General features: G+C 43.3%; 3 protein-coding genes across 6 annotated transcripts; 1 reads left to right on the plus strand and 2 right to left on the minus strand.

Moving 5' to 3' along the window:
• Nucleotides 1-246: 246 nt before the first annotated feature.
• Nucleotides 247-4,237, minus strand: LOC133612270 (uncharacterized). Its single transcript, XM_061969516.1, has 3 exons — nt 4,090-4,237; nt 3,273-3,840; nt 247-863 (listed from the first exon to the last, which is right to left on the minus strand). Exons 1-3 carry the CDS (start codon nt 4,235-4,237, stop codon nt 629-631), a joined length of 951 nt encoding a protein of 316 aa, XP_061825500.1. The 3' UTR covers nt 247-628.
• A 3,613-nt stretch (nt 4,238-7,850) lies between these two features.
• LOC133621530 (glucose-induced degradation protein 8-B homolog) lies at nt 7,851-12,117 on the minus strand. 2 transcript variants are annotated; one of them, XM_061983614.1, is made up of 5 exons: nt 11,896-12,117; nt 11,471-11,598; nt 11,186-11,382; nt 10,428-10,625; nt 7,851-8,512 (listed from the first exon to the last, which is right to left on the minus strand). In XM_061983614.1, exons 2-5 carry the CDS (start codon nt 11,589-11,591, stop codon nt 8,339-8,341), a joined length of 690 nt encoding a protein of 229 aa, XP_061839598.1. In that variant the 5' UTR covers nt 11,592-11,598; nt 11,896-12,117; the 3' UTR covers nt 7,851-8,338. The 2 variants fall into 2 exon arrangements, with proteins under 2 accessions (XP_061839598.1, XP_061839607.1); XM_061983623.1 differs by lacking the exon at nt 11,896-12,117 and adding an exon at nt 11,741-11,880.
• Nucleotides 12,118-12,471: 354 nt separating this feature from the next.
• dnajc5aa (DnaJ (Hsp40) homolog, subfamily C, member 5aa) lies at nt 12,472-17,459 on the plus strand. 3 transcript variants are annotated; one of them, XM_061983635.1, is made up of 5 exons: nt 12,472-12,639; nt 13,292-13,420; nt 13,509-13,722; nt 15,519-15,690; nt 15,756-17,459. In XM_061983635.1, the coding sequence occupies exons 2-5, from the start codon at nt 13,311-13,313 to the stop codon at nt 15,860-15,862; spliced, it is 603 nt and encodes a 200-aa protein (XP_061839619.1). In that variant the 5' UTR covers nt 12,472-12,639; nt 13,292-13,310; the 3' UTR covers nt 15,863-17,459. The 3 variants fall into 3 exon arrangements, with proteins under 3 accessions (XP_061839619.1, XP_061839636.1, XP_061839627.1); XM_061983652.1 differs by having other exon boundaries at nt 15,759-17,459; XM_061983643.1 differs by having other exon boundaries at nt 12,476-12,639; nt 13,276-13,420.
• The last annotated feature ends 955 nt before the right edge of the window (nt 17,460-18,414 follow it).

Here is an 18,414-nt window from a genome sequence, read left to right on the forward strand (position 1 = left end):
AGCTCTTTTCTGTAGTTGATACAATGCATTTATGTTACTCTCATATGTGTTCCCCCACACTTCCACACAGTAGCTGATATATGGCAATATAAGTGCACAATACAATGTACGCATTGCCTTGTAATTTAACACATATTTTACCTTATTTAATATAAAAATACTCTTAGACATCTTTGTGGAAGTCCCTTACTTCCGGGTTCTTCTGGACCCCAATCATTGACATGACAGCTCCTTTTCAGGGTTGAACACTGTTTTATTTTCAGTCTCACTTCTGCTTTTCAGCAAATGTCTTTTGTTCGTCTGTCTCTGTCTCGCTCTCGCTCTCGCTCGTGCTCCACCTTCCTTTCTTCTTCCCGACTGCTGCTTTTAACAGAGCGACAGGTGATCAGACAAACACACTCAGCTGTGTCATCCACTCACCTGTCGCTAATCTCAAAGCCAGTCCCGACACATCCCGCCTCGCTGCAGGTCCGCAGGCCACGCCCCTCACATACCCCCCCCCCCCCCCCAATGAGGGAGCGGGAAAGGAAGTCGGCCACAGCCATCTGTGCCCCCGGTCTGTGGATCACTCTGAAGTTGTAGGGTTGCAAAGCTAGATACCAACGGGTGATCCGCACGTTGGCATCTTTCATGCGGTGGAGCCACTGGAGGGGCTTGTGGTCCGAGCAGAGGCTGAATGAGCGCCCCAGGAGGTAGTATCGGAGGACCCCGACCGCCCACCTGATGGCGAGGCACTCCCTCTCCATTGTGCTGTACCTTGCCTCCCTTTCGGACAGCTTCCGGCTGATGTAGAGAATGGGTCGGTCGACGCCCTCCACCTGCTGGGACAAAACCGCTCCCAGTCCTCTGCCCGACGCGTCAGCCTGCAGACAAAACGGGAGAGAAAAATCAGGCATGTGCAGGACTGGCTCCTCGCAGAGGGCCTTCTTAACCTTCTCAAATGCCTGCTGGCACTGCTCCGTCCACTGGACCAGATCTGGAGCACCCTTTCGGGTGAGGTCAGTTATTGGGCTGGTAAGGTCCGCAAACCGGGGGATAAACCTCCGGTAGTAACCCGCCAGACCCAAAAACTGCCTCACCTCTTTTTTTGTCTTGGGGTTTGGGCAGGTCGCAATTGCTGCTGTTTTATCTACCTGCGGCCGCACCTGCCCTCCTCCCAAGTGGTACCCCAGATACTGTACTTCCCTCCGGCCAACTGCACACTTTGGGTTGGCGGTGAGCCCTGCCTGTCTCAGGGACTCGAGCACTGCCCCCACCCGCTGCATGTGTTCATCTCAGCCGCTACTCTGGATGATGACATCATCCAGGTAGGCCGCAGCGTATGCAGCGTGGGGTCGCAGCACCCGGTCCATGAGGCGCTGGAACGTGGCGGGCGCACCGAACAAGCCAAACGGAAGTGTCACAAATTGGTACAAACCTTCCGGAGTGGAAAACGCCGTTTTTTCCCTGGACTCTGGTGACAAGGGAATCTGCCAGTAGCCCTTGGTTAAATCCAGTGTCGTGAAGAAACGAGTAGCGCGCGGGACCCCCGGCCCGAACTCCCCCTCCTCCTTAACCACCGTTACCATGGAAACAGGCTCCGCCTCCTTCCATGCTTTCAGGAGGTTAATATGATAAATTTGGGTGGCTCCGCCCCGGTCCGAGCGCCGGACCTCGTAGTCCACATCACCCACTTGCCGTGTGACCTCGAAGGGTCCTTGCCAGCGCGCAAGTAATTTCGAGCTGGATGTGGGGAGTAATATAAGCACTTTTTCTCCCGGTGAAAATTTTCTTAGCTGAGTCCCCCTGTTATACGTGCGCTGCTGACGTTCCTGGGCACGGAGCAAATTCTCGCGTGACAAGTGCCCCACCGTGTGGAGTTTTGCTCGCATGTCCATGACGTATTGAATTTCGTTTTTACTGGAGCTTGGCCCCTGCTCCCAGCTTTCCTTAATTACGTCCAACACTCCGCGCGGCTTCCTGCCGTATAATAACTCAAAAGGCGCAAAGCCTGTGGAGGCCTGAGGTACCTCCCGCATCGCAAACAGTAGGGGATCCAGCCATTTATCCCAATTTGGTTTGTCCTTATGTGTAAACTTACGGATCATGGTTTTCAGCGTTTTATTCAATCTTTCCACCAGCCCATCTGTTTGTGGATGGTATACGCTGGTGCGGATTGCTTTAATTCCCAATAATCCGTACAGTTCCTTTATCGTGCGTGACAAAGGACGTGCCCTGGTCAGTCAGAATCTCTTTCGGGATTCCAACTCGGGAGATGACCTGAAACAGGGCCTGCGCTACACTCTTTGCAGAGATGGAGCGCAGGGGCACTGCTTCGGGATAGCGTGTTGCGTAATCCACTAGGACTAACACAAAGCGATATCCCCGTGTGCTCGGGTGGAATGGTCCGATGAGGTCCATACCCATTCTTTCGAAGGGGACCTCCATGAGCGGCAATGGGCGCAAAGGCGCCTTTGGGGTGGCCGCCGGGTTCACCAGCTGACAGTCCGGGCAGGCAGCGCACCAGCGGCGCACGTCTGCCCGGATGCCCGGCCAATAGAATCGGACCATGACCCGATTTAGTGTTTTATTATACCCCATGTGGCCAGCCATGGGATTGTAATGCGCCGCCTGGAAAACCATTTCCCTGCGGCGTTTTGGCACCAACAATTGGGTGGATTCCTCTCCGGTCTGAGTGTCACGGCTCACTCGGTATAGTCTATCTCTAATAATCGAGAAGTGAGGGAACACCCGCGCTGCTCCCGGTCGCACCAGCTGACCGTCGATGTAATCCACCTGGTCCCAGGCCGCGCGCAAAGTTTCGTCGCGAGACTGCGCGAGCGGAAAATCCTCCATAGGGTGCCAGTGGGGGGCCGGGGGGGCTTCCCGCGAAGCCCCCACCGGTTCCCGCTCGGCAGTATCGGACGAACCCGCGTCACCACTGAGAACCGCGCGGATGCTCCCCTTTCCTACGGTCCGTGAACGCACCCCCACACATTGTGTCAGTAAATGGTTAAACCCCGGCCAATTTGTGCCCAAGATTACGGGGTGCGAGAGGTGCGTACTTACAGCTACCTCGACCCTATGCTTTTGGCCCTCACACCAAATTTCTACTGGCACCATAGGGTACTCGTGCACATCCCCATGAACACACCTGATTTTTAGCCGTGTTGCCTGCTTCAAAGCCCCGGGTCGAACCAGGTTCTGGTGGATCATGGTCTGCCCGCAGCCCGAATCCACCATCGCCTGGTATGTACTCCCTTGTATCGTTACCTTCATACCGTACGTCTCACCCGGGCACTGAAGGAGCGGCCACCCGGGTCACGTGCCCCACCTCCACCTGCGGAGGTCCGTGACGCGCGCGACCGGGCCGCCCACGCCTCCAGCACACCTGCCCAAGCGTTTGAGGGGCCGTCTGCGCGGGAGATGTTCTGGAAGCAGCAGCCGGGACCTGCGGAGACAGAGCAGAGGGAGGGTCACGTGGGTAAAAGTGGGGAATGTGTCGTTCTCTCTCCTTCTCCTGTTGCACGCTCGGTTCGTGCGCCGCTGGTGTCGGTTGCTCCTCGCGGTGGACAGCTAGCTGGTGGTTCTCGGCGAGGGTCACCGCTGCTGCGAGGTCCTGGGGCTGGTGGTACCGGATCCAGTTCGCCGTCCGCGTCGGGATCGCCTCTACAAACTGTTCCAGTAAGATCTGGTCGAGCAGTCGGCCATCTCCCTCTCCCGGCTGAATTAAGCCAGCGCGTCGCCGCCTCTTGGAGCCGCTGGCCAAAGGCAAATGGCCGGTCCTCCTTCCCCAGACGCATGGACCGGAACCGTCGTCGGTAATCTTCGGTGGTGCCTCCCGTCCGGTCCAGCACCGCCCTCCTCAGGTCCTCAAAGCGCACTCTGGAGGGCGCCGGTAGGCTGAGCGCCGCACGCTGCGCCTCCCCCGTCAGGAGCGGCAAGAGCCGCACCCCCCACTCTTCTTCCGGCCACGCGCATGCTCTCGCCGTGGCTACAAAAATGTCCAAAAAGGCATGGGGATCCTCTTTTCCCCCCATGCGGAGGATGGTGACGGCCGTCGGCATTAGCAGTGGCCCCCCTGGTCCGCTAACGCCCGCAGGACCTGACACTGTTGGCGGGTGGTCGCTGCCAGCTCAGAGAGCGCGCCCGCGAGAGCCGTCAGGGTGTCGTCTTCCCTGGCCTCCGGTGGTCCAGCCGAGTTGGGCGCCAAATTGTGGAAGTCCCTTACTTCCGGGTTCTTCTGGACCCCAATCATTAGTGATGGGTCCGGCAACACCGATGCATCGGCGCATGCGTCGAGCTCATAGAGCGTACCGCTTTTAGAAAGTCACGTGACCGATCATGAGCTGTTTTGGTCACGTGACCGATACGCGAACTGTGTCGCAAACGCCTCCTCTGTGCCCTGTGAGCGTGTCTTTTCTACAGCCGGAGAAATAATAACTAAGAAGAGAAATCGTCTAAAATGTAATACGTCGGAAAAACTTTTTTTTTTTTTTTTATAAAATGTGTAAAAAAATAATTAAAAAAAATTCCCAGTCCACAATCATCCACAACACGTTCTCTTAGAATTCCATGTTATGATACATGTTCACATTATTTATTGACTGTATCTAAAAAAGACAAAAATATATTTTTATTTAAATAAAGATATGAAATAATCCTAAATGAAATACAATGACTTGGTTTATATTATTGTATATACTAGGGCAGGGGTCACCAACGCGGTGCCCGCGGGCACCAGGTAGCCCGTAAGGACCAGATGAGTTGCCCGCTTGCCTGTTCTAAAAATAGCTCAAAGAGCAGCACTTACCAGTGAGCTGCCTCTATTTTTTAAATTGTATTTATTTACTAGCAAGCTGGTCTCGCTTTGCTCGACATTTTTAATTCTAAAAGAGACAAAACTCAAATAGAATTTGAAAATCCAAGAAAATATTTGAAAGACTTGGTCTTCACTTGGAATAAGCGGTAGGAAATGGATGGATGGATGGGTCTTCACTTGTTTAAATGAATTCATTTATTTTTTACTTTGCTTCTTTTAGAAATACAATTTTAGAGAAAAAATACAACCTTAAAAATGATTTTAGGATTTTTAAACAAATATACCTTTTTACCTTTTAAATTTCTTCCTCTTCTTTCCTGACAATTTAAATCAATGTTCAAGTAATTTTTTTATTTTTTTTTTATTGTAAAGAATAATAAATATTTTAGCTTCTGTTTTTTCGACGAAGAATATTTGTGAAATATTTCTTCAAACTTACTATGATTAAAATTCAAAAAAATGATTCTGGCAAATCTAGAAAATCTGTAGAATCAAATTTAAATCTTATTTCAAAGTATTTTGAATTTCTTTTAAAATTTTTGTCCTGGAAAATCTAGAAGAAATAATGATTTGTCTTTGTTAGAAATATAGCTTGGTCCAATTTGTTATATATTCTAACAAAGTGCAGATTGGATTTTAACCAATTTAAAACATGTCATCAAAATTCTAAAATGTATCTTAATCAGGAAAAATTACTAATGATGTTCCATAAATTCTTTTTAAAAAAATTTCAAAAAGATTCAAATTAGCTAGTTTTTCTCTTCTTTTTGTCGGTTGAATTTTGAATTTTAAAGAGTCGAAATTGAAGATAAACTATGTTTCAAAATGTTATTTTAATTTTTTTCGTGTTTTCTCCTCTTTTAAACCGTTCAATTAAGTGTTTTTTTCATCATTTATTCTCTACAAAAAACCTTCCGTAAAAGGAAAAAAAAAAAAGTACGACGGAATGACAGACAGAAATACCCATTTTTTTATATATATAAATGTATTTACTTAGCTATTCTTGTTTAAATCACACTTACGTGTAACTTACAAATGACAATATATTTATTTATTTAAGTGTGTATCAAACTGGTAGCCCTTCGCATTAATCAGTACCCAAGAAGTAGTTTTTGGTTTCAAAAAGGTTGGTGACCCCTGTACTAGGGCATACAATCAGTGTCAGTTGAGTCGGTCCATAGGTTGCCTGTAGGGATTTTTAATGTCCAGCAGATGTCAGTATTTAGTGACACAGTATCGACACAGTATCAATACAGTTTTGCAATGTGTCGAAACGCTTCATGACGCCTCATCAACCCATCACTGCCAATCATTGACATGACAGCTCCTTTTCAGGGTTGAACACTGTTTTATTTTCAGTCTCACTTCTGCTTTTCAGCAAATGTCTTTTGTTCGTCTGTCTCTGTCTCTGTCTCGCTCTCGCTCGTGCTCCACCTTCCTTTCTTCTTCCCGACTGCTGCTTTTAACAGAGCGACAGGTGATCAGACAAACACACTCAGCTGTGTCATCCACTCACCTGTCGCTAATCTCAAAGCCGGTCCCGACACATCCCGCCTCGCTGCAGGTCCGCAGGCCACGCCCCTCACATCTTTTTCCGTACATGTGCAGTATGAGATTTCTATGTCAGACCGTCATCCAGTATCACTCCTAAAAATCTAAGTTCAGAAACCCTTTCAATATCAATTCCATCTATTGGCAGTTTGATAGTTTCCTCCCTTTTCCTCTTACAAAAAATCATAAACTTTATGCTTTGCTCGAGTGTTTTTAGGAATTCACTGCAAAAAAAAATTTCCCCCACATTTTGAAATAAACGCTGGGGTCGGTCTGGTGTAACCGCCGGGCCGCCAGTTATATATATCTGCTTTACAGTGTACTATTGACTTTCTTTGCTTGACCAATTGTATGTAATAAAAATAATAGTTAACTCGTATAAATATTGAGTTGATATTAATAAACTGTGAATAACACTGAGCATAAATTAATTGAGACTGGTATTGGCATTGGTATCGGTCATTCTCACTCATGGATGATCGGTATTGGAATAGTCGGCATTAAACCCTGATCCGAACATTCCTAAACAATACAATTTGAACATAAACAGTTTAATGCTGATTCAACTTATGATTGCTGGTAGGGTTAGAATTAATAAATATGTAATATTATAATCAGAGTTAATTTATTTTATAGACATTTTTAATTTATTTAACATTTTCAAACATTTAATTGGTAAAATTACTGTTGGTCAAATTGTAAAGAAAGTACAAATGAACCAATGTTTTTTTCATTTTTTGTTGTAATTTGTTTAAACCTAAACTTGAGGGGAAAAAAGAGCCCAAGACAGAAAAAAATGTTTCACAAAAGTTGTGTTTATTTTAATATTTGCAAATCGATCTTATAAATGTTGAATAATAAAAGGGACGTGAGCACTCCATGTCTCAATATGCCAGCGCAAGTCAATAGAAAGACAACACAACCTTTAAAGAACTTAAAGATGGGCAACTAGCAGCAAGGTTGATTTGATTCTAGAAGTAAAGTGCCCTTCCTGCGGTAAATTAGACACTTGCATGCGGTCAAAGTGAAACAACTGTTGGACCAAAAGTCAGACAACGCTAGATTAAAAGATTCCTTTGCAACTCATTTTGATCACATAAAAAAAAAAGTTAAAGCATTTTATTTTTACCGATTAGATATATTCGGTTTTGAGTAATTTATATATTGTTGAATTGTAAAGTTACACAAAAGGGCAATCTAAATATGTATTGACTTTAAGAAAGAAGTTCACCCATTTAAACTTTCACAGTTGTACTCTCATCACAGTATCACTCTTGTACAATCAACTCGCTTTCAAGCAAGCTAATGTCATGTGGGCACAACTGTCACAATAAATAATACACACTCAAGGCTTTCAAGGAACAAAAATATACAAAATGTGTATTTGCTGACCAACAACTCCCCTAAATCCAGGAGGGGTATTTAAATGTTACTTTGAAAATGCAATGATTTACAGTCTGTGCAATAAATGAAAAACTAATCTCTCCTTCACAACAAATGAAATAAAACATAGCATTTATTTATTAAGAATAAGCTGTCGTTCGAGATAGCGATTTAAGCCAGTTTTAGTTATCATGGCTGAATGTAGTTGTGACTGGATTGCACAAAAACGGTAGCACAAATGTTACAATGTAGACCAAACAGTGATAGAAGGTATAGATTTTTTTGGGGGGAAGAGGAGTGATATTCCATGTTTGTATTCAACAGGAATAAAAAATAATCAGTAACTGTATTGCTACACATAAAATAATAAAGGGAATACTGTTAAAATAATAACACTAGTTGCATGAACATACAGTATGAATTAACTGTTCACAAAACATATCTCCATGGCAACATACATGATGATGGTTACGTGCAACAGTCATGACTAAGTTTAACCAAAATAAATAAAGAATCCCGGTTTAACCCACTAACCAGGTGCAACATCGCTATGGTTGTCACACATTCTGATTATAACCTAAGAGGCCTTCCTTGTTTGTTTGTTCACTTGGGGTCCTCGATGGTTCCCGTACTCAGATCAGTCATTTTAGGATATTTCACCTTCTTCTGGTCCAGCTCGTTTTGTGCCCACAGCAGTAACTTGAGGAGTTTAGCTAGTTTGGGAGTGGACTCCCTGTTTTCATGGTCCAGCACAGCTTGGTTCACCTCACTCCACACCTGTGCATCAAGCAAGACAGGCCTTTACACGCTTGACACGCACATTTCCTATAGTTCAGGTCAAAACACTTCTCTAAAACATACTGCCAAATGTTTGCAATATTCATAACATTCTATACACAGTAGTAAATTATTCTTCAATGATATTGCTCCATTTGAAATGCTTTTCAACATTAAATGAATTCAGATAAGGTATTTTTGAAAGATTTTGTGTAAATTGCGATGGTCAAAATTAGTAGCCACAAATTCATTTTTAATTTATAAAACTAATGTGGTCATTTGTAGTACATTCTATTGTAATGTAATGTTTTCAAACAGTATTAATTGTATACAAGTTTGTTTTCCTTTTTAAAAGGCATGTTAGATGTTAAAACTATGGTGTTTGGGGAGGGCCAAGCACGGATTAAATTAACTTCAATTCATTTCAATGGGAAAGATTGCTTTAAGAAGAAGTGTTTTGAATCACAAGCTTGGTCGTGGAACGCAATGTGCTCGTAAGTTGATGTACCAGTTCCTAAGCCCTTTGAGAAAACATGTGATTAAGGGCTATATCAGGGTTTCCCCTGGATTGACAAGATACCCGTGGCTGTAGGCGCATGGTCATTCAGACATTATTTGCTATGATGCATACAGTATATTTTCTTGAAAAAGGCAAAAACAATGTATATATACATTTGCAACAAATATGTTATTGTTAATTATAGTATGAACATATATTTTTCTTACATAATATCGGTTTGCTCTATTTTTAAACTATTGCTTTTTATTGTAAAATGTACTTTGTTGAGAATTTTTTTCTAGAGATTTCTCCAATCCTTTTAGTCGTTATTTATTTATTAAAAACAACTAGCAACAAATCTAGCATCCATGTCTGGTGTTAGTGTTGACTGTACACTCTTTACTTCTGTCGCTTCATGTCCGCAACGAAAAGAGAGCTGCATAAAGCCTGACGTCACACAGCCTTCCTCTCCTTAAAGGGCACCACAGTCATCTTAAATTTTGTCTGTCCGTGGGTATATATCTTGAATACATTAAAGTATGTCCACAGCGCGGACATGCTGCTTCCGATCCAGACAACCCTGTACGTATTGCTTACATCATCACAACATCGGGTTTTGGCAGCACTTTTCCGATGTTTAAAGTACATATTTTTTCGGTGCATTACTAGTCAATAGTGCGTAAATAAACTATATATATCCATTCACACTGTAACTACCTGCCGTTGTTAAAGTGTATGTTAGTGTGTTATGACGTTACTTTTTTCGATGATCTTGAACACACCGTGTTGGCGGAGATTGAGGAAGTGTTGTTATGTGTCTAGGAGTGAAGCACGGAGGGGAAAACGTGTGCATGAAGGCAATAATTGTTGAAATTGGGCCGGTAAACTTGAACCACGTAAAAAACTATAATTTGTAAAAGTTTGACCGCAATCTACTAATAAAAGTTTCAATCAATCAATCAATCAATCGGCGGATAATATTTTGCTGTGGCGCACCCCCACAATCAAATACATTAAAGGGGAAATCCTGGATTTATAAATAAAGTTTGATTGATTGAATTTTGATGTTGCTGTTCCTGGTCTGCCTACACAAGAAACAAACATACGTTTTCATTAGACAGTTGACTTTAACTTTGAGCGCAACTCTGGAAGCAGAACAAATGTCATTGGCGAAAATAATGATTAACCAGCATGTACAGGGAAGTTTCTAGCTTTGGACAAGGTTGCAGGGATGCGCATATTTTGCATGAATTGGTTCAATTTGCAAGAATTGGCACGATCGAAACATTACGAATTCCTGGAGAATCTTACAAGAAATTTCCAATAAGAAGAAGACATTATTATGTTAAATAAATATCCACTGTGAAAATGACTAAGTGCAATCAACAGCACATCATTTTCATATTTTTAGACTACCTTTTGCCGCTGCATCATGTTGAGCAGGTCTCCAAAGGGCGACTCTTCCGGGTTATCAAAGGCCAAAAGGGCGAGCGTTCTCTCCATCTCTGTGAGACACTCACGACTCTCCTCCCCCTGCTCGGCCAGCTGTGTCTGAGCAAACTCCAACGCTGACTCCGTCTCCCTTAGCCTGATGAGCTCAATCAAATGTTGCTGCTGTACCAGAGAAATAAGGCACTGAATGAATATTTTGCTTTGTTGATTAAAGCTATATCATTAAAAACATAAGGCTGATATGTAATGAGAATGTAGTTATATTTTTACAAGAAAGTTGTACAGTCACAAGAATGAAGTCGTTAATGTGCGCGTCCTCATAAGTCAATATTATTCCAATTATGAAGTGGTGGTCTGAAGGACATCCTCCATTTTTCCATACTGTTTGTCCAGTGTTCCAGGAACCACAATACAAACAAACCTATGTCATTGGGACGGCGTGGCGCAGTGGAAGAGTGGCCGTGCGCAACCCGAGGGTCCCTTGTTCAATCCCCACCTAGTACCAACCTCGTCATGTCCGTTGTGTCCTGAGCAAGACACTTCACCCTTGCTCCTGATGGCTGCTAGTTAGCGCCTTGCATGGCAGCTCCCGCCATCAGTGTGTGAATGTGTGTGTGAATGGGTAAATGTGGAAGTAGTGTCAAAGCGCTTTGAGTACCTTGAAGGTAGAAAAGCGCTATACAAGTACAACCCATTTATCATTTATTTATTTACAGCTGTACCTGCAGATGAAAATACAAGTATCGGTTGGTGTCAAGCAGCTCCGGGTGTAGGCTGTTGATGAGTGCTATAGCTTCCTGGATCTGTCCCTTCAAAATCATCTCTCGGATCTTTATCCTTTCATCTAGAGAGTCCAGGTCCACACTCGGCTCGATTCCAGACTCCAACCGAAACTTCTCTGCTGCCTCTTTAAACCCCTCTAGAAACATAAAGCACATACATGTTAATTAGGCATGTGTCATTTACTCTTGCATCGTTTCGAGGCCACGCCCCGAGGGGAGCCTCACCTGTCACCAGGTAGTTCATAATGAGACGATTCATGTCTGCCCTCTGAATGTGCACGTTGTTTAATTTGTCCATCCACTCGTCTTTTGTGATGTCTTCAGGCTTTTCAGCATAACTCATCATTGGAAGCCTGTTTAGAGAAACATATTTTAGCCGAGGCAGAAAGACGTGGCCACGACTGACACAGTTTGGTGGCATGAAGTACCTACAGCAACAGTAGGGGTAGAACGGAGAATTAATATAAAAACAAACACACATATCATGGTGCTTACCACCAGCATAGTACGACAATGACAGGACTAATGTGCTACAGCGCCGAAAGTCATGTGGACAACATCTAGCGCTAAACTCATTTGAACATCCCAAAACAAACCCATTTCCTCCTCCCAGGAAACAGCCGCGGCTAGTTAGCCGACCGCTAACTTACCGTCCAAACGCAAGGTCCAGGGTTTATTTATTTCCTTGTCGACGTGAAGATAATGTAAAATTATAGGAAGAAGACCTATTGGTACTACAGGAAGAAGTATTTTGTAAACTACAGGCTCCCAATGAGGTTTTTCCGCGGCTGGCTAACAAGCCGAGCTAACGTGATATCCTCGCGATAGCAACGTCATTCTTACGACCTCAGCCATTGGTGGAGATGGTGACGTCACAGTTGCCGAGGAGCTGGAAGGGTGAATTGTTTTTGAAAATAAATATATACTGCTCTATTTAGCTATTTTTGTCAACGTATATGCAATATTAAAATTACTAAAAATAAACTTGTCGTATAAGGTAAATATATATTTTTTGTTGTCTAAAACCAGCTTGATAAATTAAATATAATATATATATATTTGTGTTTGATAATGTGGCAAGGTAGTCACATTAAATTGTACTTACACTTATTTTAAAAATGTTCATGCCAAACGTTGTTTTTTTTTTTTTTACATGTAGTCACGTTTCTTTTTTTGGCGCGCCCCCGCTTCCCGCATCCTCGCGTCGTCCTGGTCGGCATGAATGCGCACGTCGCGTCGCCGAAGGGGGCGGGGCCAAGGTTCTGCTGCAGCTGTCCATGGTTGGTGGGCGCTACAGAGGGTCCGCGGAGTGATGCAGCCATAGTCACGCTACACTGTCCTTTCTAGCTACCTGTTCGTCGTTTCTGTCTCCTCGTATCCGAGCTGCGTCAAAGGTGAGTCTTCTCCTTCTCGTCGCCTGGTTCTGTTCGCCCGTGCACGATGGCGGTTGCCCTTCGAAAAGGCTTCCGACGAGCGGGCCTGACTTGCATCCAGAGCAGGCCAGGAGGCAAACCAACATGGATGCTGCGCGCCATGGCAGTGCTGCTGCTGCTGATGATGATGATGTGCAGAGATTATGCTCCTTGCATCGTTTTCACGGCCTTTAATCCTTCTTATTGACATTTGAGTTGAGCGCGATTCCAACAAAGAGACCGATTTTTGCTAATGTTATCTTCACAAACCTGGCTCGATCGTGGCTTTATCCGTCTCAATATGAGGAGCTTGATATGGTGTATTTATTCTGAGAAATACGTTTTTTATATGTGCTCTTTTGAAGCATCCTTGGCCAAGGCAGTATCACAAAGGATGCCTTGCAAATATTAGGGCACGTTTCAATGTAAAGTTACTTTATTAGTGAATGACAAATGCACTGCAGGCAAGTGTCATAAATCCAGGACTTGCTCCCTCTTTGACTCTGCAGAGCTGGGCCAGCTGTTGGCCCGCAATCAGCACCATTTAATCTCTCCAATTGGAGATATATTCTCTTTTTGCCAAGATGTATAGAATTGTTCACATTGATTGTATACTAGTTTGTTGTTTGTGCAGCCTGTGGACGTGAAGCATCATGGCTGAGCAGCAGAGGCAGCGCTCTCTGTCCACCGCGGGTGAGTCCCTCTACCATGTCCTGGGAGTGGAAAAGATGGCCACAAATGATGACATCAAGCGGTCCTACAGGTGAGACCACACCCACCCATTGTGAGGAAGATGCCACACTATGGTTCTAGTGGCTGTCTGGTGCGACTGTCCATGTTATTCTATGCAGGAAACTGGCACTGAAGTTTCACCCCGACAAGAATCCTGACAATCCAGAGGCGGCTGATAAATTCAAGGAGATAAACAATGCCCACGCCATCCTCAATGATGCCACAAAGCGCAATATTTACGACAAATATGGCTCGCTGGGACTGTATGTGGCCGAGCAATTTGGAGAGGAGAATGTCAACACTTACTTTGTACTCTCAAGCTGGTGGGCAAAGGTAAGATCGGATTGAAGTGATTTCATGCTTCTTCTGTTTGTCTCTGCAAGGAATGCGCGATTTGGAGGAATACTAAAATAGCAATTTTTCTGCAAAAAATGTAGATTTTTAGATTAAATTCATTCAAATGCGAGAAATATCTAAAATGATGAGGTAAAGAAGTAATGTTACTTTTTTTCTTGTCTCAAGTTGCCACACATTAGAACAACGTGCATTAATCTACTATCCGAAATATTTGGGATTATGTAGACAATGCCTATATATTCGCTTACAACATCTTTGGGCACTTGACATAGCCTCATTTTCGAACTAAGTCCGGAGAATTTCTTTCTGACATTTTACACTGTCACCATTAAAACTTTTTTGCAAATACTGTACAGCAGGGCCATTCAACTGGCGGCCCGGGCAATATCATCCCACTACGGCCACAAATAGGCGTTCTTGTGCTGTTGGGGGTTTTAGTTTTTGCAGACTAGAATGCCCCATTTCTAACATCTGCCCACAGTTTCAAAATAAGATCTTCGGTCTGCACAGGTTGCATGAAACTAACTTAGAAACAACTAAAGAATTGGTTAACTTTAGGGGAAGAAAAAAGTGATGGGGCCATAGTAGTAAAATAACATTATGTGGCGTTAACTATTATATATTGGCATACTTTTTTTTTTGAAGGCCTGAATGCGGCTACAGGATGTTGTTGCGACAAAACCAGATGTGTTACATGGAACTGATGTTAAACAAATAAAGATGTGCATTGTATAACATTCATACAAAATAATACAAAAGAAGAAATAGCCTGTTTACTGATATAATTGCTCATCAAATATTTTCTCTGGACGACATCAAAGTGCCAATATGGAAAGAGAAATGACATCAAATCCGTAAACCTTGCGAAACTATATGCGATTATTTGTTAAAACGCTATCCAGAAACACCCGTTAGGCATTCTTATGTCATGACAGGAACACCCAAGCCGCATTTGGACCCTTTTCAGACTGGGGGCCAAATTCGACAAGGGAATGAAGCCATACAAACATTTTAGCACCAAGTTCCTTCAAACACCACTGTACTTTGCTAGGGAAACGATGGACAAACTTATGATTTACATAACTGTGGCCTTCCTCAAGGCGCCCCTTTAAGTCCTCTTCTTTTTGGCAGTGACATATTTTCATCGTAATGTTACTCATGTAGCTAAGGTGTTGCTGTTGCTTGTTCACTTCAGTTGCAGTCTGTAGTCATTTATTCAACGTCTTAAGTCATACTATTAGTGTTCTTCAAGGTTCCATTTTAGGTCTTTTTTTTTTTCATCATTTGGGCTGTTTGCCTGGTGGTCACGAGTTCAATTCATAAAACATGTGAGAGACTCAGAAGGTCCTTAAAAACAGAAGTGCACTCCTGTAACTGACAAAATAAGTAGACCAAAATCCAATGTTGACGGTCGAGGACGCTGGTTCTCCAGAATATACAAAATAAGAAATTAGTAAAGAGAGACATCCAGCACCACGGTGCCTAGCTTTCTAGAAATGTGGCCCCCAAAACAATTTAGTTGAATATCCCTGCTGTACGCTAATACAACGCAAATGGTGTTAGATATTAGCATATCAGCTGCAACGTACACAAACTTGCTGTTTCCTGTAAATACTTTTGATTGGCCAGCAAGCTAAGGATGCAAGGCTCAACCATTCTGATTTGAAGATAGAGGAGAGAAAAAAATAAAAAGCCTCAAGGTGGATTAGATGTTGATTAAGTGTGCAGCCCTAGTGTCCGCCATCGAACTTCACCGTTTCACTGCCCTGCAGGCGCTGTTCGTATTCTGCGGCCTAGCCACGGGCTGCTACTTTTGCTGCTGCCTGTGCTGCTGCTGCAACTGCTGCTGCGGAAAATGTAAACCTCGGCCTCGTGAGGGTCAAGAACAGGACTTCTACGTGTCCCCTGAAGACCTGGAGGCTCAGCTGCAGTCTGATGAGAGAGGTGAGTGGGTCTGCATGTGTCCGTCTGCGTTTAAATACTGAGGCGTCTTCTTCTTGTTGCTCTAGTAGAGGCCGGAGGTGACCCCATAATGATGCAGCCAACAGCGACAGAAACCACCCAGCTGACATCGGACGGCCACTACTCCTATCACACCGACACCGGCTTCAACTAACCGGTCGCACCCGTCCATCTTTGCCTCGGTCCTGCCTGCTCCCCTGCGCCACCTCAGTGACATGAAGGAATCCATCTTTCACAAGGCAGGCTATGCAGAGGAGCGGGACTATAGTCCGCATGGCCCATGAAAAGACCGACCTTACATCTCTTTCCCTATTTATTTCCCCACAGTATGACAAGAAATGAGCAATTATTCTTTAAAAAAAAATTCTGTTTCTCCTACTTTATCCTCTTAACGGCCCCAATTCGCCCTCACTCACATCTTTGTGTAGCATGCACCATTCATTTATAACACACATCGCAGTGTTCTCCTTCCTCTTTTGCAGCGTTTAAGGCTCATCACGTTGCTGCAAAAGTATGTGCAATATGTCCACTTTAATGCAGTTCTCACAAGTTATGCTAAGAGAGCGGCGTGTTGCGGCTCGGTGCAGCGCTCAGTGCCATCCAACGCAGGAGAACAACAATTATTAAGCAGTGATGTTTAAGTCTAAGAAGTTGTGCTTGTCTTTTGTGTGTTTTTCACACCAGTCACAAGGTTGTTGCGGCACGGCAGACCATCACCTGCTGTGTTAATTACTTCTGGGTGTTGGCGCATCTGCTTCAGCTTTGTTTCACTCCATCCTTGCAGCCTCTGTTATTATAACATGGGTTTGTTTGATCTAATGTGTGGCTGTTTCATGAGTGGTTGTTATATTCCCCTTAGAGGAATGTTGTCATATCAACATACATCTCATTATGACCCAAAACAGTTAGCGTGTTTTGTCCAGTATACACTGCAAAAGTTGTTGGAATGCAGAACATAACACTGGGAAATAATGCTGACTACAAAATCTGTTTAATCCTGAGATGAGAGGAATTCTCATTTTCATCTTGTTTTGAGGTGTGCTGAGAGTAATCATTGTTGACTCGTTTGACTCCGCTTATATCTCCTACGGCACATCGTGAGTGATCCAAAATCCCAGAGAGAATATAATTTGTCATATATGGATTTGCATCTATTGCCAGGCGTTTTGCAAATTCCCACAGTTTGCTAGATTTGCCACTTTGTCAGTGTGTTCACTGCTAATCATGTGTTGCAACGGTTTACAAGCGGTGAGCTGCGACGAGCCACCGTCTATTAACGGTATGGATGTTGACTTCTGTGGCCCTCGTATGATGTTTCCTGTAACCCTCGATGAAACATAGATGTACCTGTCATAGCTTTTTCATTAAGATACTGAAAACGCTACTGTACATGTTCTAAGTTGAATGCACTGTGTGTTTAAAACAGAAAAGAAAAAAAATACCGGTACAATGGATCAGGAAATGACGAAACAAAAAGAACGTAGTACAGAGTACAACTATAGTGAATTGGAGTTTAATTTATGTCATACTTTGTCATGGTTTCAAATGATGATAGGGAACCATTTTAACGGGTGCAGTGTTGTATTGTAACCATTAAATTGTGCAAGCAAAGGTTTAATGGTGCAGGTTGGTTGTACATACACTTGGCCTATATAAAGTACAGAAACCTTTATGTTGTAGCATGGTAATTGTGTGTCTGGAAGAAAACATGATCTAATTTGCTGTTGGTGAATAAATGTTCCTAAACATTTTGACGTATTCAATTATTATTTGCTGTCAATACTACATGTCATTCAGAAGAAAGTTAGGTTTTCATAAGTTTGTCCTATTGTATTGTCTGTCAGCAGTACAAATGTCTTTTTTGCTGCCATACCAATGCTTATTGTTCTGTACATTTAGAATGTTATTGCAACAAAATACAAGTTCTCTTCCCAACTGAGCAATATCAACATTATTATACTTCTGGTAGCTTCAGATAAACACCAGTAGTGCATGTAAATGTATTATGCTACAGTAAATGTGAGAATCTTCATTGTTTCAAAAAAGGGGTTTGACATTCATTTGTAGAAGCAAAAAGTGCAGTCCTAGCAGGCTTGTCCATGTACCAGCAGATGGAGACAAGTCCTTTTCTTTTAAACTGACTTCATGATCAATTACACTTTAAGACACTGTACAAGGTCTGCTGTCATTAGGATGCCGACTGTTAGGATGTTCATATATATTCCCATTTAGATGAAGAATGACTTGTAATCCTCACAAAGAAACGGGCTGTGGGGGCGGAGGAAGATCAAGTATCTTTTTGTGTCGTTCTCGGGTGCTAAATGGATGTCAAAGTGTACCAACTTGTCGGAATAGGTCCTCAGACTTCTTCTGTTCAGGTGAGATTTTAAATCATAAATCATGTTCAATAAACTTCCAGCGAGCAAGAAAGCGAGGAAACACCTCGCCAGCCGATAATGTCAAAATTAAGTGTAAACATGGCTTGAGATCACAGCGCCGCTATAAATAGTTTGTCTGCGTCAGCGCTTATAATAACAATATCACTAATATTTGGTTAATATTCAAAACATGAAATGTAAATGGAGTATTGTTGCCGGTTTTTGAATGGTTATTTATAGATTTTATGGGCGGAATAGTGGTGTAAGCTGTAAGCAGACTTTTATTTACGTTTATTTACAAGTTAGAATGCATTAAACACAAATCCAT

The sequence above is a fragment of the Nerophis lumbriciformis genome, linkage group LG01, assembly GCF_033978685.3.
Source record: "Nerophis lumbriciformis linkage group LG01, RoL_Nlum_v2.1, whole genome shotgun sequence".
NCBI lineage: Eukaryota > Metazoa > Chordata > Actinopteri > Syngnathiformes > Syngnathidae > Nerophis > Nerophis lumbriciformis.